Below are 20450 nucleotides of genomic sequence, written 5' to 3'. Positions count from 1 at the left end.
GAATTATTATGAAGCTTAATCAGATAACAGTAAACTGGATACACATTTATCTTGAGAATTTGAATTATACAAAGTACAATAAGTATTACACGAAAAAATTTAGCTACATTTACACCTCAAAGCTATACTCTACGCGTACAAGAATATATGACCTACAACTTAATGTGATCAAAATGGAAGAAGCCTGATTGAATAATTCCTCTAGAAATTGTTCCTTGATCTTTATCATTGTGGTAAATCAGTCAAATAGCATTTCAGCATTACTTTTTTTTTTTTCAAGGGACAACAGATGAAATTTATGCACTCTGCTCAGCATAAGCTTCAGTATTAGAGCGAGCTCTGTCAGATGCCATATTCAATCGTAAAGGTCGTCCTTCCAGTTCCTAGAGCAAAAAAGATGCAAAATCAGAGCATACCCAACTGAGAACTAAAAAGTCGTACGCTTCAAATTCATGATATTATTATCAAGGATCCGAAAGACAAAATTTCAAGGGTTCTTACCACTCCATTCATATTAGTGAGAGCAGAATCTGCAGCCTCAGCAGTTGAGAATGTGATAAAACCAAAACCTCGAGATCTTCCACTTGCTCTCTCATATATCACCTTAGCACTCAGAAAACCTTCTTGGTTTGCAAAGGCTTCTCGGAGTCCTTGTGATGTAACTCCCCATCCAAGATTACCAGCATAGAGCTTGTGAGGAGTATCCACATAACCTACGTTGCTGCTTTGAAGTTTTGGCCCCATTACTTTCCTCTCACCACCTCTTGGTACTTCTGGAAAGTTCACCCTCACAGTTCGGCCTCCAACTTGCTGCCAAATATTTCTTAATTACTAAGGGGGAAATTTAATAACATAGGTGATTGTCATTAATTTTGTAATGCCATCAAAACAAGGTACAGCTCTTTATACTGAAGCCTTAATACAGCATACTGAATTGATGATTGGACTACTCCATGCATTTTTTGTCAACTTAGCATCTGCAAAACTAGTTTTGCTACCTCTTAGCCAATACACCCAGCCAATGCTTTTGTTCATCAGCTATGTTTCAGAAGTTCCCAGCCAACATTAAGATCGTTGTACACAACAGAAGAGGTTCCGGTACTCATGAAGAACAAGAGGAAGCCACAGTTGGCTTAACTTATGTAAAGGTCCTTGGTCAGTCTCCAGTCTCACCTAAACCAGTTCTAATTGTTTCTAAATCAGCACTATCAATTTAAATTTCTAAATCGTCAAGCACTTTGCATAAAATCAGTTCTTGAAAACAAACGAACCTCAAAAAGCATATAATTAATAAGGGTCATATACTGTACTACTCTGGATAGCCAGTTTGCCATGTCTCAAACATTCACTCTCTGCACTTTCATTTAGGACAATCAAACAGCAATGTTGGTGTTACCCAGGCTATAGAACATAGACCGCGAGAACAGTGTGAATCCAAGGATTGCTTGGACAATGGACATGATTGTTTCCAAGAAGTGGTCTGTCCTAATATCCTTTAGACTAATTCGAAGACTGTATCAAGGTGTCACTGCTCAAAGTTAAGCCTTCTAGTGGAGTGGAGTGGAGTAGTTTGACAACATAACAGTCAAATACATACTCACCCGAGTGTATAATATAAATTGTGAAAAACATTGAGTTCTATAAGCAAGATAATTAACAGACAGAAACTTGCAAAATATAGGTGCCACAAAAGAGAACATGTAGAGGAACTTACAGAACCATCAAACATTCGAATGGCCTCTTTCGCCTCGTCAACACTTCCCATGGTTACAAATCCAAACCCTCTGCTCCTATCAGTTACCTTATCATATATTATCTGATAATTTGTGCAATGAATAAAAAAAAAATTAAAAACCAGAATTTCCAAAATTACAAAAAATAAAAATTAAGAAGAGAGTATTATACCTCAATGAACCGTACTTGACCAGCTTCAGCAAAAACTTCAGACAATTGATCAGAAGTCATAGAATAAGGCAAATTTCCAACAAATAGCCTGCAATCATCAACTGAATCAACCCCTTTATTTTCTAAATTTAAAATTTCTTCTAATTCATCTTGCTCTTGAATTTGCTGTAGTTCTTGCTCTTGCTCTAGCTCTAACTCATTTGGGTTCTCTTCTGATTCATCGGTTATCGGGTTTTCGATATCGTTGAAACCTGAGGAAGAGTGGCAGAGGTGGAGAGGGAAGAGAAGAGGGAGAGGAGATAGAATGAAATTCTGGGATTTAAGAGTGAGGGTTTTGTGGAAGGGTTTTGGTTTAGGTGAGAAATAGGTGAAGGAGTTTTCAGAAGGGATGAAAGAGAGAGAAGAAGAGGAGGTTGCAGGTGTAACAATGGTGGAAAGAGATGCTGCTGCCGCCATTGCTATGCAGGGGATGCTGGCTTGGGAAATTGGCTGTTGGTTGTGAATTGTTTCCCTCACAACTTTTGTTTTGTTTATGGATAAGGTTGTTGATATATGCTGTTTATTTTCAATTACTCTCTTCGTTCCTAATTATTTGCTCCATTTTACATATAGAGATGTCTATTAAAAATTGTCTCAATATGGCAATAGTATAAAAGCCTTTGACCCTATAAGATCATAACTTTAATACTCCGTAAAAGTTAATTTAGGTCTCACGACTTTTTTTTTTTTTTTTTCAATTCCACTCAAATAAAAGTAAACATGACTAAGGAGCAAACAACTAGGTATTGAATCACTACCTAGTGAAATAACTCCATGTACTGATTTGTAGACCCTGAAGCTTAAAACTAACGTGAAATCATGTAATCCTTTAAAATATTCAACAAGAAATTTGAAATTATCTAATTCAATTTAACTTAAACTGATCCAATTTAGCTTGATATTAATTTTTTTTAATAATTGGTTTTATAAATTATAAGCATATTAATCTAATTTTACTCCCTTAGTATGTATGTAATTCGATCAGTGGATCCATCAATCTTATTAATCATTGCTACAGTCAGTATTAACTTGGACAATTTGTTCTGGTCCTTTTAGTTGTTTTAATTCTTTTCCATAGTTCTTTTATAGTTCGTCTTCTTAAAATTAAAATTTAAAAAAAAATAATAATAAAAAAAAAAAAAAAAAAAATAGTTCGTCGCTAATAAACAATTAAACTGAGTATTGGTGGGGTGCGCCAGGCCCGTGCAGTAGTGCAACGCATGGGCGACGCTTGAAGACCCCAATAGCAAGCTATTGTGATGGGTCTTCCCCCTTAAAAAATAAATTTAATATCGTTGTGGGCCATTGGCCCACGTATCAGATATTAAACTGATAAGAACAGATACTACACTTGATCTTAGCCAAAAGGCCGAGAAAGGTATGCTTTGCAAATTAGCTCATTTCTTTTTTTATAGTCTGACAACTTCTCCTTCTTCTTTTCCTGCTCGATGTGGGATATGTTATTTTTCCAGAAATCAACATATAGTATACAGTAAAACAGTACTACTCAGTAGGCATACTTTGAAATGAACATTAGTGACTACTAAATAAAAGATAGTTGTTTAATGTTTACACTGCCTCAGTTTGAGTTTCGAATTGTTGATAAATAGATTATTTGATAATCAAATTTTAGTTTTAAGTTTTCACCTCGTACTATCTTATCTAAACTTATACAAAGTACTTCGTATGAGTTTATTAAAACTTATTTTAAATGTACTTTAAACTTATCTAAAATTATTGGAACTAAATATAAGGTAAAAAGCCTGGGGTCATCTATATGAATATATAATAAATACATTTTTTTTTTATCCTCGAATTCTTTGTATTTCTTACTAAATAAACCAGTTATTTAATGAGAAATTAGAATAGAACGGCTACTCAAAGGAAAAACGTCCTTAAATATATGAACATACAAACAACGATAAAACAAGGACCAAAAGATAATACCGATAACTTGGGGAATCGCGCATGGGTCCACAACTAGTATATGAAATATTAGAAGTATATCGATAATAAAATATTATGCAACAATTTTATCTTTAAAAAACTATCCAAACTTCGCTTATTTAGCATCCTATGTGTCACAATAATACCTATTTGTCGCCTACGTGGTGCAACACTTAGCGAAAAACTGAAATGTCAAGTGTTGATCGATGTCTCATGGCCTGGCTGTGAGACCGGCTGTATATATTAGTGATATGATATGACATGATAGCTTCCTGTTTTTCAATTCGTATTCACATCTTATCAACGTAACCATCCTTTTTTTCCAACAAAATAAAAAAAAAAGACCTTTTAATGGATAAAATTGTTACGTTGTATGTCACTACGAACCTTTTTATAAGAACACTATTTGTTTACCCATTTACACGTCATGATTTATATTAAATTAAATAATTATTTGGAAAAATTGATGAAAATAATCCCAACTTTCGCCGATTTGCTCAAAATAATCCCTACTTTGGATTATTTTTAAATAATCCGAACTTTGAGGGTTATTTGCTTTAAACAGTCCCACCCCGTCACCCAACCTATTGTATCAGGTCACGGGGACACGTGGCACCACATAATTGGTCTAAAAATATAACAAAAGAAAACTAAAAAAATTATTTTTTTTTTTAAAAAAAAACAACCCACCCACGACCACCTCCCTACCACCACCGCTGGCTGCTTCCGAAGCTCCCAACCACCACCGCCAATCCTCGTTCACGCCGGCGTCGGCTCTCAGAACCTCCCTCCGACACGCTGTCGCCGGTGCTTCCCTCCTCCTTCCCCTAAATCACCTAACCTCCACGGCAAATAAAACTCGAAACCCTTAAAATAACCCAGCCCCATCACAAAAACACTCCAATCGACCCTTCCCCACCTTCGGAACCCTCGGCACTAGGGTTCCGAGGGTGGGGGAGGGCCGATTGAGGGGTTTTATCGGTGGGGATGGGTTATTTTAAGGATTTTGGGGTTTTGGTTAGGTGGTTTTGTGGTGGTGGTTTAAGTGGTTCAGGGGTTAGAGGGAAGGTGATGCGCCGGAGCCGGCGCCGGTGCGGGAGGGTGATGGTTTGGCGTGACAGTTTGGGGCAGGGTACATGGGTGAGCGGTGGGAGAAGGCTTTCGCCTGCCGGAATCTGGGTTGGTGGTGGTAGTTTTCAAGTGTTTTTCTTAAATAAAAAAAAATACAAAATCAACCAATCATGTGGTAACAAGTGTCACTTAAACAAAAAATAAAATAACCTCTTTAACAGGTTACCGGTCACTTGGGACCGTTTAAAACGAATAACCTCCAAAGTTCGGATTATTTAAAAATAATCCAAAGTTGGGATTATTTTGAGCGAACCGGTGAAAGTTGGGATTATTTTTATCAATTTTTCCTAATTTTTTTTATTATAAGTATTTTTATCACATCAATTAGGAGTATATAAAGCCATAAAGGTTATATAGGAAGGTTCCCTAAAAAAAAAGGTTATATAGGAAGGTAAAATAAACATGAATATTACTTTTTAAAAAAAAAAAAAAAAAAGATGAATAATAATGAAATAATAAAACATTAGTAACTCATTTAATTGACACACACAGTTTTATCATAAATTAAACATTAATTGAGAACATATTTCAAATATAGGTTGAAATAGTAAAGGCAAAACCAATTGCAGCCTTGCAGGCATTAAAAATTTCTATGTTTGCGAATCGTAATCACTGAATATTGTTGCTTTGATAGTGTAGATGCTAAAATAGTGGATTAGTGGGTATTTTAAGATCGAGGTAGTGGATTACACTTGTATGAATTAACAATATCAATATGTATAAAATTAAAAATATATAATAATATTAAAAAGAAAAAAATAAATCGAAGCAAAAACTAGTAGGAAACTCCACATACACCTCTTAATTCCACAATTAAGACTTTTTTTTTTTTTGAAAGAAGAAAGAAAGAAAATTAAATATACGGAGTAATTAAATAAGGGTTCAAAAAATCAAAACCAAAAATAAAATAAAATTAAAAAAAAGGATTTTTTTTTTTTTTTGAAAGAAGAAAGAAAGAAAATTAAATATACGGAGTAATTAAATAAGGGTTCAAAAAATCAAAACCAAAAATAAAATAAAATTAAAAAAAAGGATTTTTTTTTTTTTTTGAAAGAAGAAAGAAAGAAAATTAAATATACGGAGTAATTAAATAAGGGTTCAAAAAATCAAAACCAAAAATAAAATAAAATTTAAAAAAAAGGATTTTTTTTTTTTTTTTTTTGAAAGAAGAAAGAAAGAAAATTAAATATACGGAGTAATTAAATAAGGGTTCAAAAAATCAAAACCAAAAATAAAATAAAATTTTAAAAAAAGGTTATTAGTACAAAACCAAACCCACTTAAGCCACGATTAGGGTATTTTAAGATCGAGAATATAGATTGAAATAGTAAGGCAAAACCAATTGCGGCCGTATTAAAAATTTCTATGTTTGTGAATAGTACTACTGAAATTTGTTGCTCTAATAGTGGAGATGCTAGAATATTGGGCTTTTTTAAGATCGAGGTAGTGTTTTTTCAAAAAAAAAAAAAAAAAAAAAAAAGATAGAGGTAGTGGGTTATACTTGTATGAATTAACAATGTCTAAATATATATAATGAAAAAAACAAACAGAATAACTTAGTGCTAAACTCCACATACACCTCTAGTTTCGTAAAGACTAATTATTGTGTGTCTCAGACGATGACTGCCCGTATTTCTTTAATTTAATAATTATGTTCAACTGTTTGTATTGTTAGTGTGTGGTACGTGCATTGCCTCGGGTGTTACTGATTTTTTTTAGCCCATACGTATTTATCTCTAATATTGTGAAAAAATAAATAAATTATATAGCTCTAATTCACTTAATAAATGGAATATATAATGTTAATTACGTGAAATTAAAAACATTAATAAAAGTTGGTTGAGATGGTAAATGTATGACCTTTGTATGTTGCATTGTGACATGATGCACATACTTTGAAGAGTGTCACATGGCACCGTTCATTTGAGACTTAAATAACTAAATAATGGTATTAGCTAGCTAGAATAGTGGGTATTTAAAGATCGGGTAGTGGCCGTGGGTTATACCTTATACTCGTATGAATTACCAATATACGGAGTATAAAACAAACTACAAAATCAAACGTAAGGTATACACTAATTAAAGTACTAATATTAGTGAAGATACATGTGTTATTCATGATACTCTCATGCAAAAATACATTTAATTTAAAACTTTGCCCGATTTTAATCTCAACTTTATATAATTCGAGAATAATCCGAATGTTGGGGTTGTTTTCTTTCTTTAATACTTATGATCAATTACTTGTTATAAACATTAATTTTTTTCCAATATAAAATCCCAAGTGTCGAGCTCGAGAGCTAATAATTGGTTAAAAAGAATTTAAAATTTTTAAATAAAATACAAAACAAAACACCAAAAACCACCCAGCCCACACCCGAAGCAACTATTGCAGTGTGTTGCTATGAATTACTATTATAGAAACCACTATTGTAGCGTGTTGATATAAGAAACCACTATTAGAAACCATTATCGTATTGTGTTGCTATATTAGAAAACACTATTGTAGGAGTGCACTTCAATGAACTAGTAACTTAGTAAGCACCACTGCAGTTACTAATTTAGCTTCTTCAAGGTGTGGTGAAGCTTCTATAAAAGAAGCATGCTCAATACATCTCCTCCTTGCACCTTAAATATTCTCATACTCAATTCTCTTACAACAAAATTTCCTTACATCTGATCTGATCATGGCAGCCTTCCTTAGCATTGTTACCATGCTAACAATATTATTCTATGTATTCCTCCAATGTCTTCCACAAACTAAAGCTTTTGTACCCCTGCCCCCATCAACTGATGCTGCACCAGCACCTGCACCTGCACACCCAGCAGTTGCAGGTGCACTTGTAGTTTTTCAGTGGCCAATGGCCTACTGCAAGCTCAATGATGGTTGCGTTGAAAGTATTCCTGACGATAGATTCCTCTTGCATGGGGTGTGGCCAACAGATGGACAAGGCGTTACCATCACAAATTGCGGCGGTGAACCTTATAGTAATACAGCAGCGCGAGTATATAAATTAATATAGTGCGTAAAATGACTTTTTTTTTTCTTACTATGTACTCACAAATATTTAATTTCGGTGCAGTCTGTAACCAATCTAAACATGTATTGGCGGGGATTGAACACGCCTGACAAAGTGTTTAGGGAACATGAGTGGAATACTCATGGATCATGCTCAGGTCAAACCGTCAAGGAATACTTCACCAATAGCAAAAATCTCTGCAAGAAGTACTACAAAAATCTGTACATGAAAATTGTTGAAACAGGTAGAGTCTAATTTTCTCAAACCACTACTTAATTTTACAATATAAGTACTTGTTAATTTAGTAAATTTATTTGCTTTGCGTTTGACAACAGGGTTAAAACCTTCAAGCAACACTGACATGAAAATGAGGGGTCAACCCATCCCTCAAGAATACTATGATGCTATATACACTAAGCTCAACATTGTTCCTATTATCGTTTGCGGGGCGCGTGACGGTAAGGTGTACCTGCTGGAGATTAGGCTTTGTGCCACTGCAGATTTGTTGAGTTTTCAGAATTGTGCTACAAGAAATAACTTCAAAAACTGTGGACAACCACGACATAGCACGGCACTGTTTTACACCTCTTCCCGTAGAGTTCAAGCATTTGATTACATATCTGTTAATGCAACTAGTAGTGCCAACAATGCATGATCGAATCATTGTTGTCATTTAGAATTTCATATGAATAAGAGATTACAGTTAATAGTGACAAAAAGAAGATGAGACTGTCTACTCTTCCATACGATGTCAAGTTCTCCATTATATTCAACTCTGGTTGCTCTGATTACTCTCCTAATGATAAGGGCGTTGTTAATATAAGTTTATTTGTTTAATACCTAATGGTCTGTTTGCAAACCATAATTAATAACTACACTTTATTTTAATTATAATCAAGGTTTCCAAACACTACATAATAGATATTGTAGAAGAGAGGCCTAAAGTCTTAGAATTATACATTTATATTGAAACTAAACAGTTTTAATATTCATATTAGATCTTGGAGGTTAAATTCCTTTGTTTTCAAACAATCAATCTTTTTATTTGCCATACATTTGGAAATTAAAAGGTTGCTGCATTTTGCCTTTTAATTTGTTTTATACTGTAAAAACAAGGGCTCTATGGAGTTGTACATTCAGAATTATGATGAAGATGAAGCTTAATAAGATAGCGGCAAAATGGATACACATTAAGCTTGAGAATAATTTAACTCATACAAAGTACAAGAAGTATTACATGAAAATATAGAGCAGCATTGAGCCATACTCTATGTGTACAAGAGAATATGAAGTTATGGACTACAACTCAATGAGATCAAAATGGAAGAAACCTGATTGAGTAATTCCCTTTGAAGTTGTTCCTCGTTATCAGTGCGGTAAAGTCAGTCAAACTTCATCATTACCTTTTTTTTCAAGGAATAACAGATGAAATAATGCACTCTGCTCAGCATAAGCTTCAGTATTAGAGCGAGCTCTATCAGATGCCACATTCAATCCTTATATATGAATTTGAAGTTAAAAATAAATAAATAAATAAATAAAAAAATACAAAAAAAAAAAAAAATCAGCTACTCCATTCTTGTACATGGTGTAGTTATTAAGAAATTGCATAGTTAAAACACCACGATTCCTAGCTCATGGTTGCAGACACACCATCCAATAGCATTTTAGAAGAGCAACTATAAACAAAAAAAAAAATTATGTATCCTTTTTAAGCTTATAAGCAGCCTGATAAGGCAAGAAAACTAACTTGTCAAACAAAGAAAATTCAATAACAATTACACCGCATCTAAAATTCTAAATACTTGTCCATAAGTCTAAATTAGCCTCTATGATAATAAAAATAAACTCTCCACATATCTAAAACATGCCTTTAAATCGATTTCCAATTTCTTGAACTCACACCTTGAGTGATTATAAAGACCAGAATACCATGTACAAGCCACGTCGCCTTCATGTGTTCTGTCTATATCTGGAATAAAAAATAAGAGCACAAGATCACCATTTATTAGTATTGATTGAACCTCCAGACCCAGTTTATCAAGAGTGCCGCCGTAAATGGTATACAAGTGCTGCCATGACAACGGCACTCCACAATCATCAAATTGGGTCACAATCCATATATCAATGTTACACAATGCAACTTCTTCAACCACATGGCTTACAAACAACCCAAGTTGATCCTTGTACAGCGCAAGCATTACTTGATATGATTTACCCAAGTACACAAGTGAAACAGCCTCCTGCGGCATTTCAGATACCTTGAAAACCTCAGATGCAAAATTGAATGATACAATCTCAAAGTTGGACGCGCGCCCAACTGATTGCTGATCATCAGTCGTCATATAATACACACCATTAAGATACGCGTCGGTGCTAGCACTTGGCAACCAAAGAACATTAGGATCTGGAATTGTCTTCCAAGAGTTGGTTTTTACCGAATATAATTCATAACGAAACTTCCCAATTCCCGTTTCATCATCACATACTCCCAAAATTTTAAAATCATTAGATAAAAGATCAAAACCAAATCCGAGGATCCCAAAGCACCGAGCAAAGAAAAGTTCAGGCACATTCGGATACACAACAGTCTTGAATTCTCTAGTGGCTGGATTCCACAAGGCCAGAAAACACTTGTCAATCTTAGGTGTTTCCTTGTATTCAAAGGACAAACAAATGACACCATTCACACAGCCATGGCAACTAACATAGAATTGATCTGCCCAATGTGGGAGCACATCAGTGCTGTCTCGTTCAAGATCAGCATTCAAATTCAAGGTAATAGTCTCCCCTTGATGTATAGAGAGAAGCAAGACTTTATTTGATCTGCCTAATTTATATTTGGTGATCAAGTAGCGCATGTTTCCATCCTCTTTGCAAATGGAATATCGAACTTCATAGGACTTCTTAATGAAGCTATCATCGTCGATAAAGGCACACCATTCTTTACACACACATCTCAATCGCAACAAGTCTCTAACTGGCAGCCTCGAAACTATGTCTACTAATAGATCACGAGGAAGGATCCAATTTGTTTCCATGGGCTAATATTAAAGATTAGACGCCTTTAACCTATGTTTTGCAATATAAAAAACTTTATATAAGGACAATGGCAAATAACTTTATACGTAGTATAGAATTTAGTGTAAATGAGGTTATATTTGATCTTAATTGACAGCACACAACCATCTTGTTCACTAATTCCTAAGGAAACCATTAGTTTATCAATCATCAATTAAAAAACCTAAAAAGTAAGACTCTAACTCCACAATCAATTATTCAATTATATGGAGAAGAGGTCTAATTTCATAGCTTAATCGTAACATAAAAGGAAGTTAAGGAACTTTGATTCAATTATCAAATAGGGTTTTTAAAATCAAATAATTTAAGGGATATTTGATTCAATCATCAAATTATGCCCATAATTTCCTTTTCATAATCTTAGTATTTAGAGCAAATAGTCTAGATTTCGAACCCTAAGCTTAGTGCACTGACAATAAAATTAATTTAAATTCAATTAAATTAGATGAAAGATAAACCCTAGATTTTGAAATTGATATGATGAATTCAAAAAGAAACAATAACTTACCTCATAAGCTGCTTCAACGGGGAATACAAGTATCAGAAGGCATGACGTCGAGTGCGATGTTGAGTGCTCTTCAATGGCAATGGAGAATTGAGGGAGAGAAGGAGACGATAGGGGTAGTGGAAGTGGTAGCGGCAGTAGCAGAAATGAAAGTGATGGTGATTCCGTCAATTCTGATTCTATCTGGGGGTGTTTGGAATGTGGGATTATAAGGTGGGAATAGGATTATTAATGCCAAGTTCAAAACCGCCCTCATTTCAAGTAAAATGCCGTTATTACCCTTATTAAAACCTAATTATTTTTTTAGTTTATTTTTTACCCTTTTATTTTTTATTGCCCCATCAAACACCACAACCACCACTTTCTTTCTAAACAACCACCACAATCACACACTTACTGACCACAATCAGCGGAAGGCGGCAGTAGGCGGCGGTGGTCTAGTGTTTTCATGGCCGGAAATTCGAAAAATGAGGTTAGTTTCTCTGTTTTTTTCTGTATTTTTATTTTTAAATTCGATCGCTGGCAACCGGCGTGTAAAACCGATTGGCCAACTGCGGTTACCGGCGATTGAAACCGATTAACGGCAGCGGCAAACCGGTTTTTCACGCCGGTTAGGTACCAGCGACCACCGTGTTTAGGATTGAATAAAAAGAACTACCCCCAAAGTTCAGATTATTCCAGTATAATCCAAAATTGGGATTATTCCATCAAAATTGATGAAAGTTGGGATTATTTTTTCTAATTTTTCCTTTATCTTTTCCATACAATATTCCTCTACTTTTTCTATCCTCCTTAAAAACCGTATTTTTAGAGTTATTCATCTGTACTTATGGGACGAAGGGAGTACATAGTAGGGCTGAGCAAAACTACCCGAAAAACTGAAAACTCGTTCCATTACCGATCCGATAACCATAACGGTCCGGGTACCCAGTCCGATAATTTGTTATCGGGTATGGTTATTGAGTATCAATTTAAAATTAACGGTTACCTGTTCATACTTAAATCTATTATTCCAATATTTAAACTCTTACTTTATTTCATAATCACTATATAATATCAATGATTAATAATATTATTAATAATTTGGATATCCGAAATCCAAAATTTTGATATCCGAAATTTCCGGATCGGATATCCGATCCAAAAATGTTTTCGGGTCGGTTATCCTAAATTTCCGGATCGGATGCGGATCGGATTTTCGGATTATCAGATAGTTTTGCTTAGCCCTACCATTACCCATGCCACGGTCTTACCCGAAAATTAGCCCCACCCAGAAATTGAGGTGGCTTCAATGGAGAACTTAGAGCTCGAGGTACACTCCAATGGAAAATCAATTACCCAAATTATTGTACCCCTTGTTTTTTTCTCCCGGAATTGAACCACAACCCAAACCCTAGATCTACAAACGATCAACAACGATTTCCATGGAAGCCATGACCAACAACTAGCCAACCACTACCAAGTAGCTCCTGCTGCCACTGATGTTGCGTATGGTCGCCCATGATGGTGATGATGGCAGATTACGAATTCATTTGTTGCTTATTTAATTTAAAGAATTGAGTTCTTCTGATTTGGGGCAAAAAAGAAACAAAGAACATGAAATTGATTAACAAATCAAAGACAAACTAAGGGTGAGAGGAGTAGAAGATGAAGAAAGGTTAGGAGTTAGGCCAAGGAATGACGAAGTTAAAAGGATGGGTTTTAGAATATGGAGAAAAAAAAAGAGGGAAAAAAAAGGTCACATGCAATGCCATGTTAGGGTCAACGTCGGTAAATTTAGTCAATGTCCAATTTTCAGTGATAGATGGCATTTGACAACAAAATTTTAATTTGGATGGACCTAGGCAACAATTTTTATTGTGAGTGGTTTTAGACAAAAAGTGTTATTTAATGGGTGGTTTTAGACAGAATTTCCTGCCCTTTGAAGATTATAACTTTTGTTTCTAATTTAAAGTATTTTTTCCAATAATGAATAATGATTGAATGTCAGTTTTAAAAAGAACTCTATTACTATGTAGTACTCGTACTGTATTAGAACTAAACAAATACTCCAGAACTATCATACATTTCAGGAGGCCGACCCGGTTGATCAGCTGATTAACGAAATGTTGTTAATCAGCGACATTTGTGGGCCCTCCTCAGCAAAAGTAATATTTTTATATTGAGTTCTGCTGATGGTGACATGGCTACGTTGACGGTCGAAGTTTTCAATGTTACAAAGTCCGTTACATCGTTTGATGATAAGCTAATGGCCTTCCCCCTTCTCCAAAAAATAAAGGAAAACAAAAAAAATTTGTAGATCTGCATCTTCTTCCTCCTCTGACCTATGTACTCAACACAATTAGTTACCTTGGTAAGTTAATTTATTGCTTTTCCCCTTTAATTTTCATAAACATACAGCCAAAACAATAGGTAAAACAAGAATTTACAAAACACAATTAGTATTGAATTCAATTCAATCCATACTAATAGCCAAAATTAATTCCCAATTACAACCATACACATAAATAGTATTCATTGAAACCATAGCATGAGCACAATGTCGCAAATTTACTTACTATTCGACAAAATACCAAATTCAGTACTTCCACTAACCTGTTCTAATTGATTTCGACCGGACGCGGTTGCAACTTTTGGTTGCATTCCGACTACCGCTTAACCCTTAAGAACCTCAATTTCACATACAATTGATCACCGACGATGGAATGTCATAGTTCCGGCCACTGATAAAACAATCGGTGATAATGTAGACCTTAGGGTTTCAGAAATTGGGAAAGTATCCAGGAACGTTAGAACAATTGGCTTGAGGACGGACGTTAGAACATGACTAGTCAAGCGTTAGTTTGACTATGAAGAACGTCTGCCATGTCATTCAGACATTTTCCCCTTTAACAAGTGATGCGACCATATTGCCCCCAACTTTAATTGGAAAAAGACATATTTGCCCCCTGATTTACTGATTTCGCAAATCAGTCTGATGAACAAGAATTTCCTCTACATGTCAGATTCCCATCAAATAAGCAAAAAAATCTATACTAATATATTAAAAGGCGTTTCTAAAAACGTCTCTACTTCACGTAGAACCCCTCACTATGCCACGTCACTAACTCAACTCCTTATTATGCCACGTCAGCTACCCCAATCCTCAATATGCCACATCACCGCACTACCAAAAATACTCCATGTTGTCTCAACTATATTTTAAAAAAGAAATATGGATGACAAGGTTCGAACACTAGACCTCTTAGAAGAGATATTATTGTCTAACCATCTAGGCATATAGCTAATTATGTTTTAATGTTGCACACTAAATAATATAATACTATAAAAGTATTGAAGCTGCACAACTATAAAAATAGTATCCCGGAGCAATGCCCGGGCTACTCACTAGTTTAAATGTTAAAAATACATTAAATTCCCTCATCTCTCATTACAAGTTCATAACAATAGGAGAAGCACCACATTTTGTGCACTGTCCAAAGTTACATAACCAATTCCACAATGCAGAACTCAGATAGAATTGACCGAGTCACCATCACTGCTATCACTTTCACTGCTGCTACTGCCGCTACCACTTCCACTGCTGCTTCCGCTACTATCACTCCCACTGCTGCCACTTGAGCTGGAGGTGTGGTCTACCCTTTCCACTGCATTTACCTGGGCTCTTAAGGCCGCAGCAGCATCTACACCATCGTCATCATTGACATCCACATCAGCAATCTCGACATCCATGTCATTTTGCTGCGGGATGTTAATATCAATGCCAGTATGGGAAACTGCTTTTTCTTCAGCACTATCTTTGACAGGCCCTAATGCATCATCGTCGTCATCATCATTCATTATGTCTAAATGCTCTTCCAAATCAAAGTCCTTTGAGTCTGGTGATGCCATAACAATTGATTGTTGAGGAGTAGTGGCTGACTTGTCAACTCCAGGTTTTCCTCCTACACCAAGACACCAGAAAATACATATGATTGGACATTGGCAAAAATGTAGCATACACATGTACTGTCCCAATGCACAGAAAAGTGAAGCTGGGAAAAGCCTGCTATGCATCTTAAATTTGATACCCTAATTTCAGTTTTGTAAAGTACTCGTAGAGAGAAAGAGATAGAGTATTTCTTCTTACCTGAATTTCCAGCATCACCAATATCGATTCGCTCAACTTCAACCTGGAGCATTGATAGACAAACACATAAAAGAGGAAGTCAGGACCTCTTAAGGCATTCATAAATGCAGAAATATGAACACTTAAATCTTTTTGTGAAATTTTAAATAAATGTAGATAATAAAAACACTTAGGGCCTGTTCCGATTTACTGAATATAACTAAACTGAACTGATAGGGGCTGAACTGAACTGAATTGAATTGAATTGAATTGAATTGAATAGAGCTGAAATGAATTGTTTATGAGAGAAGAAAATTAGAAACTGAACTGAAATGAAATGAAATGAAATGAAATGAAATTAAGCTGAACAAAACAAGCCCTTAGTATAGCATAGAAGTATAATTCTATTAACTCTTGGTAATCCTCAATCCCAAATACCAGGAGCTTATGACCCTATACATAATAACAGTCACGTAGTTCACTACGGCCACTACATCATCAAGCTCCTTATTCATAAAGCAGCCAAAAGAACACCCACTCAATCAATGACTCCCAAAAGCCCAATCCTCAGGCCTTAGTCCCCATCTCCTTTCAAATCCTAGCCATGAATGGGAAGTGATGTAGACAACATAATAGCCAACATACAGAGAAAATGGGTCTGGTACAAAGAAATGTTTTGGCTACGGTTCTACAGGCACTAACTAGCCCAATTACCAAAAAGAGGCTCTCACCCAGGAAACAGGGAAGAATGGAAAGGTGTCAGCAACATTAATCTAGTGATAACATAGTGGGTCTTTCCCATCAGGAAAAATTTTTAATGCACAAGACCGATGATCACAGATACAGAATAAAACTTTTTCCTTTACAAGTAGATCAGTATACTTCCTTATTGCTTCTATTCTTCAGGTTCATCTGCCATGATTGCATCATCTATACTATGTTTGGATTAATAAAAAAATTGCAGCTTGGTTATGCAGCCTATGTCTTATAAGATTTCAGCTCAATGGGGTATTATTGATGACTGATAGGATAATTCTAGTGTTGTTGAGGTTCATCATAGTATCATACATTAAATCCATAACCAGCATTTAGTAGTTTAGAGAGAAATGAATCAGTAAAATTTTTCTCCCTTACCATGGCCTTCAGGATAAGGAGGTGTATTAGTTGATGCATCAAAATTATGATTATTATTTTTCGGCATAAGATCTCATGGAAGAGCAACATTCCACAACCTTCTTCACATCTATAATGTCAATACATCTAATTATCTAAAGGCTATAGTGGAGAATTACACTAGTATGAGAGTACCAAATTTTGTCTGAAAACGTTTAGGAAATGTGGTAGCTATGAATTAGAATGAAAAACATACATTGTATCCTGGTGAGTAAAAGGATTATAGTCGCCTCCCAGGACAAAAGTTTGACAAGGGCAGGGCAACAACGTATGACAATAATCTGGAACTGATTCCACTTAACCTTGACTACTGACTAATGCCATAGTGTTTTAAAATTCAGTAATTTTGGTGAAGCTACCAATTATACTAATTCAAGGCCATAGAAACTGACCCTAAGTCCACTTTATACGTTATTATCTTCCACAACTTATGATCAGCGGCAATTCACCAACGTAACACATCAAACGACCACTAATCAATCAACAAATGGCAAGAAAGGTGTTTGAGCTATCAGCATTACTAAACTGGCAAAGTCCCATACAAATTACTCCAAAATGAGAACAATCATAACCAGCACCTAATTGAAAGCACACTTCAAATACATACCCCAATCAAACATGCTCATAAAGCCTTATGATTCAGTATATAAATCATCCTCTAAATTACTGCATATGAGTAACTTCCGAAGTACTAAGAACTAAACACCATTCATTGGTGAATAAAGCTGATTAAAATAGAATTGGCATTCTTTTATAAACTGCAATAATCAATTAACCATAATTATCCCCCAACAAGCACTTTGCATATGCCTCCACCATCATACTTGCACTCAACATTATCACAGCTACATTACTAATCACTAAACACAATTCCTTGATGGATGAAGCTAATTAAAATATAACTGGCATTCTTTTATACAGTGCAATTATACATATTCCCCAACAAGCATTATGCATACGCCTCCACCATCATATTTGCACTAATTGACAACATTATCACCACACACAATATATATTCACAACATAATTATAGCTGAAAATGAATGTTATGAGACAGAAAACTGACCGCAACAGGCGGTGCCGGAGGCGGCCGAGGAGGCGTAAACGCAGGCCGGCTATTATACGCTTGAGGCTGAGACTGAGGTTTAACTCCTCGGACTACCGGCGACGAACCACCGTCCGCGGTGGAAGATGCAGCCAACGCCGCGGCGGAGGATTCGCCAGGCAAGCGATTATGGCGCAAACGCTGGACAGCATGGTGAAGGCGTTCAAGACGGAAACTATGGCCGTCAAATAACAAAACGCCGTCGTTTTCCTTGTAATCATCGCCAGAATTACCTTCAAATGTAACCTTAGGTTTACCAGGTTGATTGTTGTTGAATTCTACGCTGACTTTGTTGTCCTTCGTCTTGTGCAATGCTCCTGGTTGAGTTTTATCGATCGATGCCGGCTTAAATTCATCTGAAAATCAAGAAAATGAATTTGATTGAATCAAATTCGGAAAATTCAATTTGAAGAGTAAAATTGCAGAATAAAAATTGAAGAGAGAGAAAATTGAAGATTACAGCGTAAAGTGCAGAATTTGGAAGAAGGTTGATGATCTTTGAAGGAAGAACCTAGGGTTAGAGTATACCATTGATCTGGATTTGGTGCTGTGCTTGGTTCTTCTATTTTGTTCATCGACATTGATTTTTAGTTAATTCAACCAACAATTTTTGCGATTTTATTACAATTTCTTGATGAATTTATTTGTTTGGGATTTGCAGAAATTGATCGGAGAGAATATAGAGCTGAGTTGCTAAAAAATTCAGTCATATGTGCTATACTGCTATGCTATACGAATGGATTTTGATTTCGCTTAGACAGCGGTGTCGAGTTAAGACAGGTCAATTCAGTAATTTTCACCGTCAGTACAACAGCGGTTATATTTGTACTCCCTCTGCCCTTTTATTTATACTTCATTGTCATTTTTAGGGTCAAAGTTTATAACTTTGACCAGAAATTATCGATAATTTATAAAAGATAATCTAGTCATGAATGATTTTGTTAGATTCATGTCGTTATAAATTTTATTAATATTACGTTTTTATAATTTTTATGTGTATGAAAATAAAGATATAGATGGTTTAATACGTGCCTTAGAGACCGTGTACAGTCAAATGGGGCAAAAAATAGGGACAAAGGAAGTATGATGTACATGGTAAGTGCCTTATGAGGGTCAATTTGAGTAACTGGGTGGGGTCTATGTCGACCAATAATTAAACGCCAATGGTAAGTATATTTATAAGGGTCAATTTATGTAACTGGATGGGGTCTAGGTTGACCAACGACAGGTCTACTTTATTCAGTTCGGGTGTGTTTGGTTAAGGTTACCTTTTTTAGTCTGTCTCGGTTTGGGTCAGTTTGTAATGATGAGGATAAATTAGTTTTTTCGAGCCTTGTTGTGTCTCTTAATATGAGCTTAGGGGCTTGTTATGTCAAAGAGAATAACTTTGACAAGGTGGGTCAATTGTGTTCGGTGGTGTTATTATGATACCTCAAATGTGAAAACTTACTTTAGAAAAGCGGTCACAGCTTTAGTGCTAAACAAACCTGGCTTAGCTTTCATGGATCTTTAGCGAGCAATTATCACTCATCCCAACAACAAAGAGTTTAGACAACAACTCAAGGAGGTGACCTTTAGATTGGGTTGGTCTCAAAATTTTGTTGAAGATGCACTTGTGGTTACAACTATCAACAGAGGATGAGATTTTTTCAGTTTGGGAAGGAGGAAGAAAAAAGAAAGTTAAGAAACAAGAAGTTGGTCATGGAAATGGTTGTGTATATAAATGTATTGGTGTAAAAGATGACACCAAAGTGGAAAAGAATGCTGTAGGCAAATCTCTGTATTTGAAGGGTAAGGTCAACCCTTCCGACCAAGATGAAAGACCCAATATTATTGATAACAATTTGGTTCTGAATTCAATTTTAGAAGAAAAAAAATATTCAAATCTTGCAAGGTCAAGTTATTGATTTTCGGTGATGTATCTTACCCGATAATATATGGGATGGTTTTCAAGGGACGAACACTACTTTATTATTGTCTTCTAGAAAGAATTTTATTAGCATCCAAGTTCTTGATCCTCCAAAGAAGATGGATTGTGTAGAAACTCAAGACATTTCTACACCAATGGAGATTAGCCCCCCCCTGAAGGGCATGATAGGTGTGAAACAACTCCAATTTTGACACAAGAAGATCCGACTATAGGTAAAGTCACTCATGATTTATCATATGAAAGTACGTCGATGCCCCTTCCAGATGCATCAGTCCTTACCTCGATGAAGTCTACTATGGACCCCAAATTGTGCTCCTTCAAACGTCGAAGATATTTACCTCTTCCTGCCTTTCCAGAGTTAGAAGGAAGTAGTTTATCAAAGAAGTAAAACTCCATGTGGGTATTGCTGACTCCTTATTTTTGCTGGATGAGTGGCTCTGAAAGAAGAGTGCCTTGCTCCTCCGAAAATATGTGATTTCCTAATAGAAAGAGTTTGTATGGTCGTA

General features: G+C 35.5%; 3 protein-coding genes and 1 non-coding gene across 4 annotated transcripts; all 4 read right to left on the bottom strand.

The window, feature by feature from the left end:
* Nucleotides 1-24: 24 nt before the first annotated feature.
* On the bottom strand, nucleotides 25-2434 carry LOC145597437 (33 kDa ribonucleoprotein, chloroplastic-like). Its single transcript, XM_081653602.1, has 4 exons — nucleotides 1906-2434; nucleotides 1715-1816; nucleotides 502-810; nucleotides 25-383 (listed from the first exon to the last, which is right to left on the bottom strand). The coding sequence occupies exons 1-4, from the start codon at nucleotides 2359-2361 to the stop codon at nucleotides 297-299; spliced, it is 954 nt and encodes a 317-aa protein (XP_081509728.1). The 5' UTR covers nucleotides 2362-2434; the 3' UTR covers nucleotides 25-296.
* Nucleotides 2435-3129: 695 nt separating this feature from the next.
* LOC145599826 (U2 spliceosomal RNA) lies at nucleotides 3130-3326 on the bottom strand. The gene has a single exon (XR_014104087.1). It is a non-coding gene; the product is annotated as a U2 spliceosomal RNA (small nuclear RNA).
* A 5988-nt stretch (nucleotides 3327-9314) lies between these two features.
* LOC145598853 (putative F-box protein At3g51171) lies at nucleotides 9315-11825 on the bottom strand. The gene is made up of 2 exons (XM_081655248.1): nucleotides 11632-11825; nucleotides 9315-11114 (listed from the first exon to the last, which is right to left on the bottom strand). Exon 2 carries the CDS (start codon nucleotides 11081-11083, stop codon nucleotides 9872-9874), a length of 1212 nt encoding a protein of 403 aa, XP_081511374.1. The 5' UTR covers nucleotides 11084-11114; nucleotides 11632-11825; the 3' UTR covers nucleotides 9315-9871.
* Nucleotides 11826-14914: 3089 nt separating this feature from the next.
* Nucleotides 14915-18746, bottom strand: LOC145598881 (uncharacterized). Its single transcript, XM_081655282.1, has 4 exons — nucleotides 18475-18746; nucleotides 17976-18370; nucleotides 15758-15800; nucleotides 14915-15572 (listed from the first exon to the last, which is right to left on the bottom strand). The coding sequence occupies exons 1-4, from the start codon at nucleotides 18593-18595 to the stop codon at nucleotides 15139-15141; spliced, it is 993 nt and encodes a 330-aa protein (XP_081511408.1). The 5' UTR covers nucleotides 18596-18746; the 3' UTR covers nucleotides 14915-15138.
* Nucleotides 18747-20450: the final 1704 nt, after the last annotated feature.

The sequence above is a fragment of the Chenopodium album genome, chromosome 20 (genome assembly GCF_948465745.1).
Source record: "Chenopodium album chromosome 20, dcCheAlbu1.1, whole genome shotgun sequence".
Classification (NCBI taxonomy): domain Eukaryota; kingdom Viridiplantae; phylum Streptophyta; class Magnoliopsida; order Caryophyllales; family Amaranthaceae; genus Chenopodium; species Chenopodium album.
The sequence above is the reverse complement of the archived record's forward strand: the minus strand, read 5'-3'. Positions and strand labels throughout refer to the sequence as shown.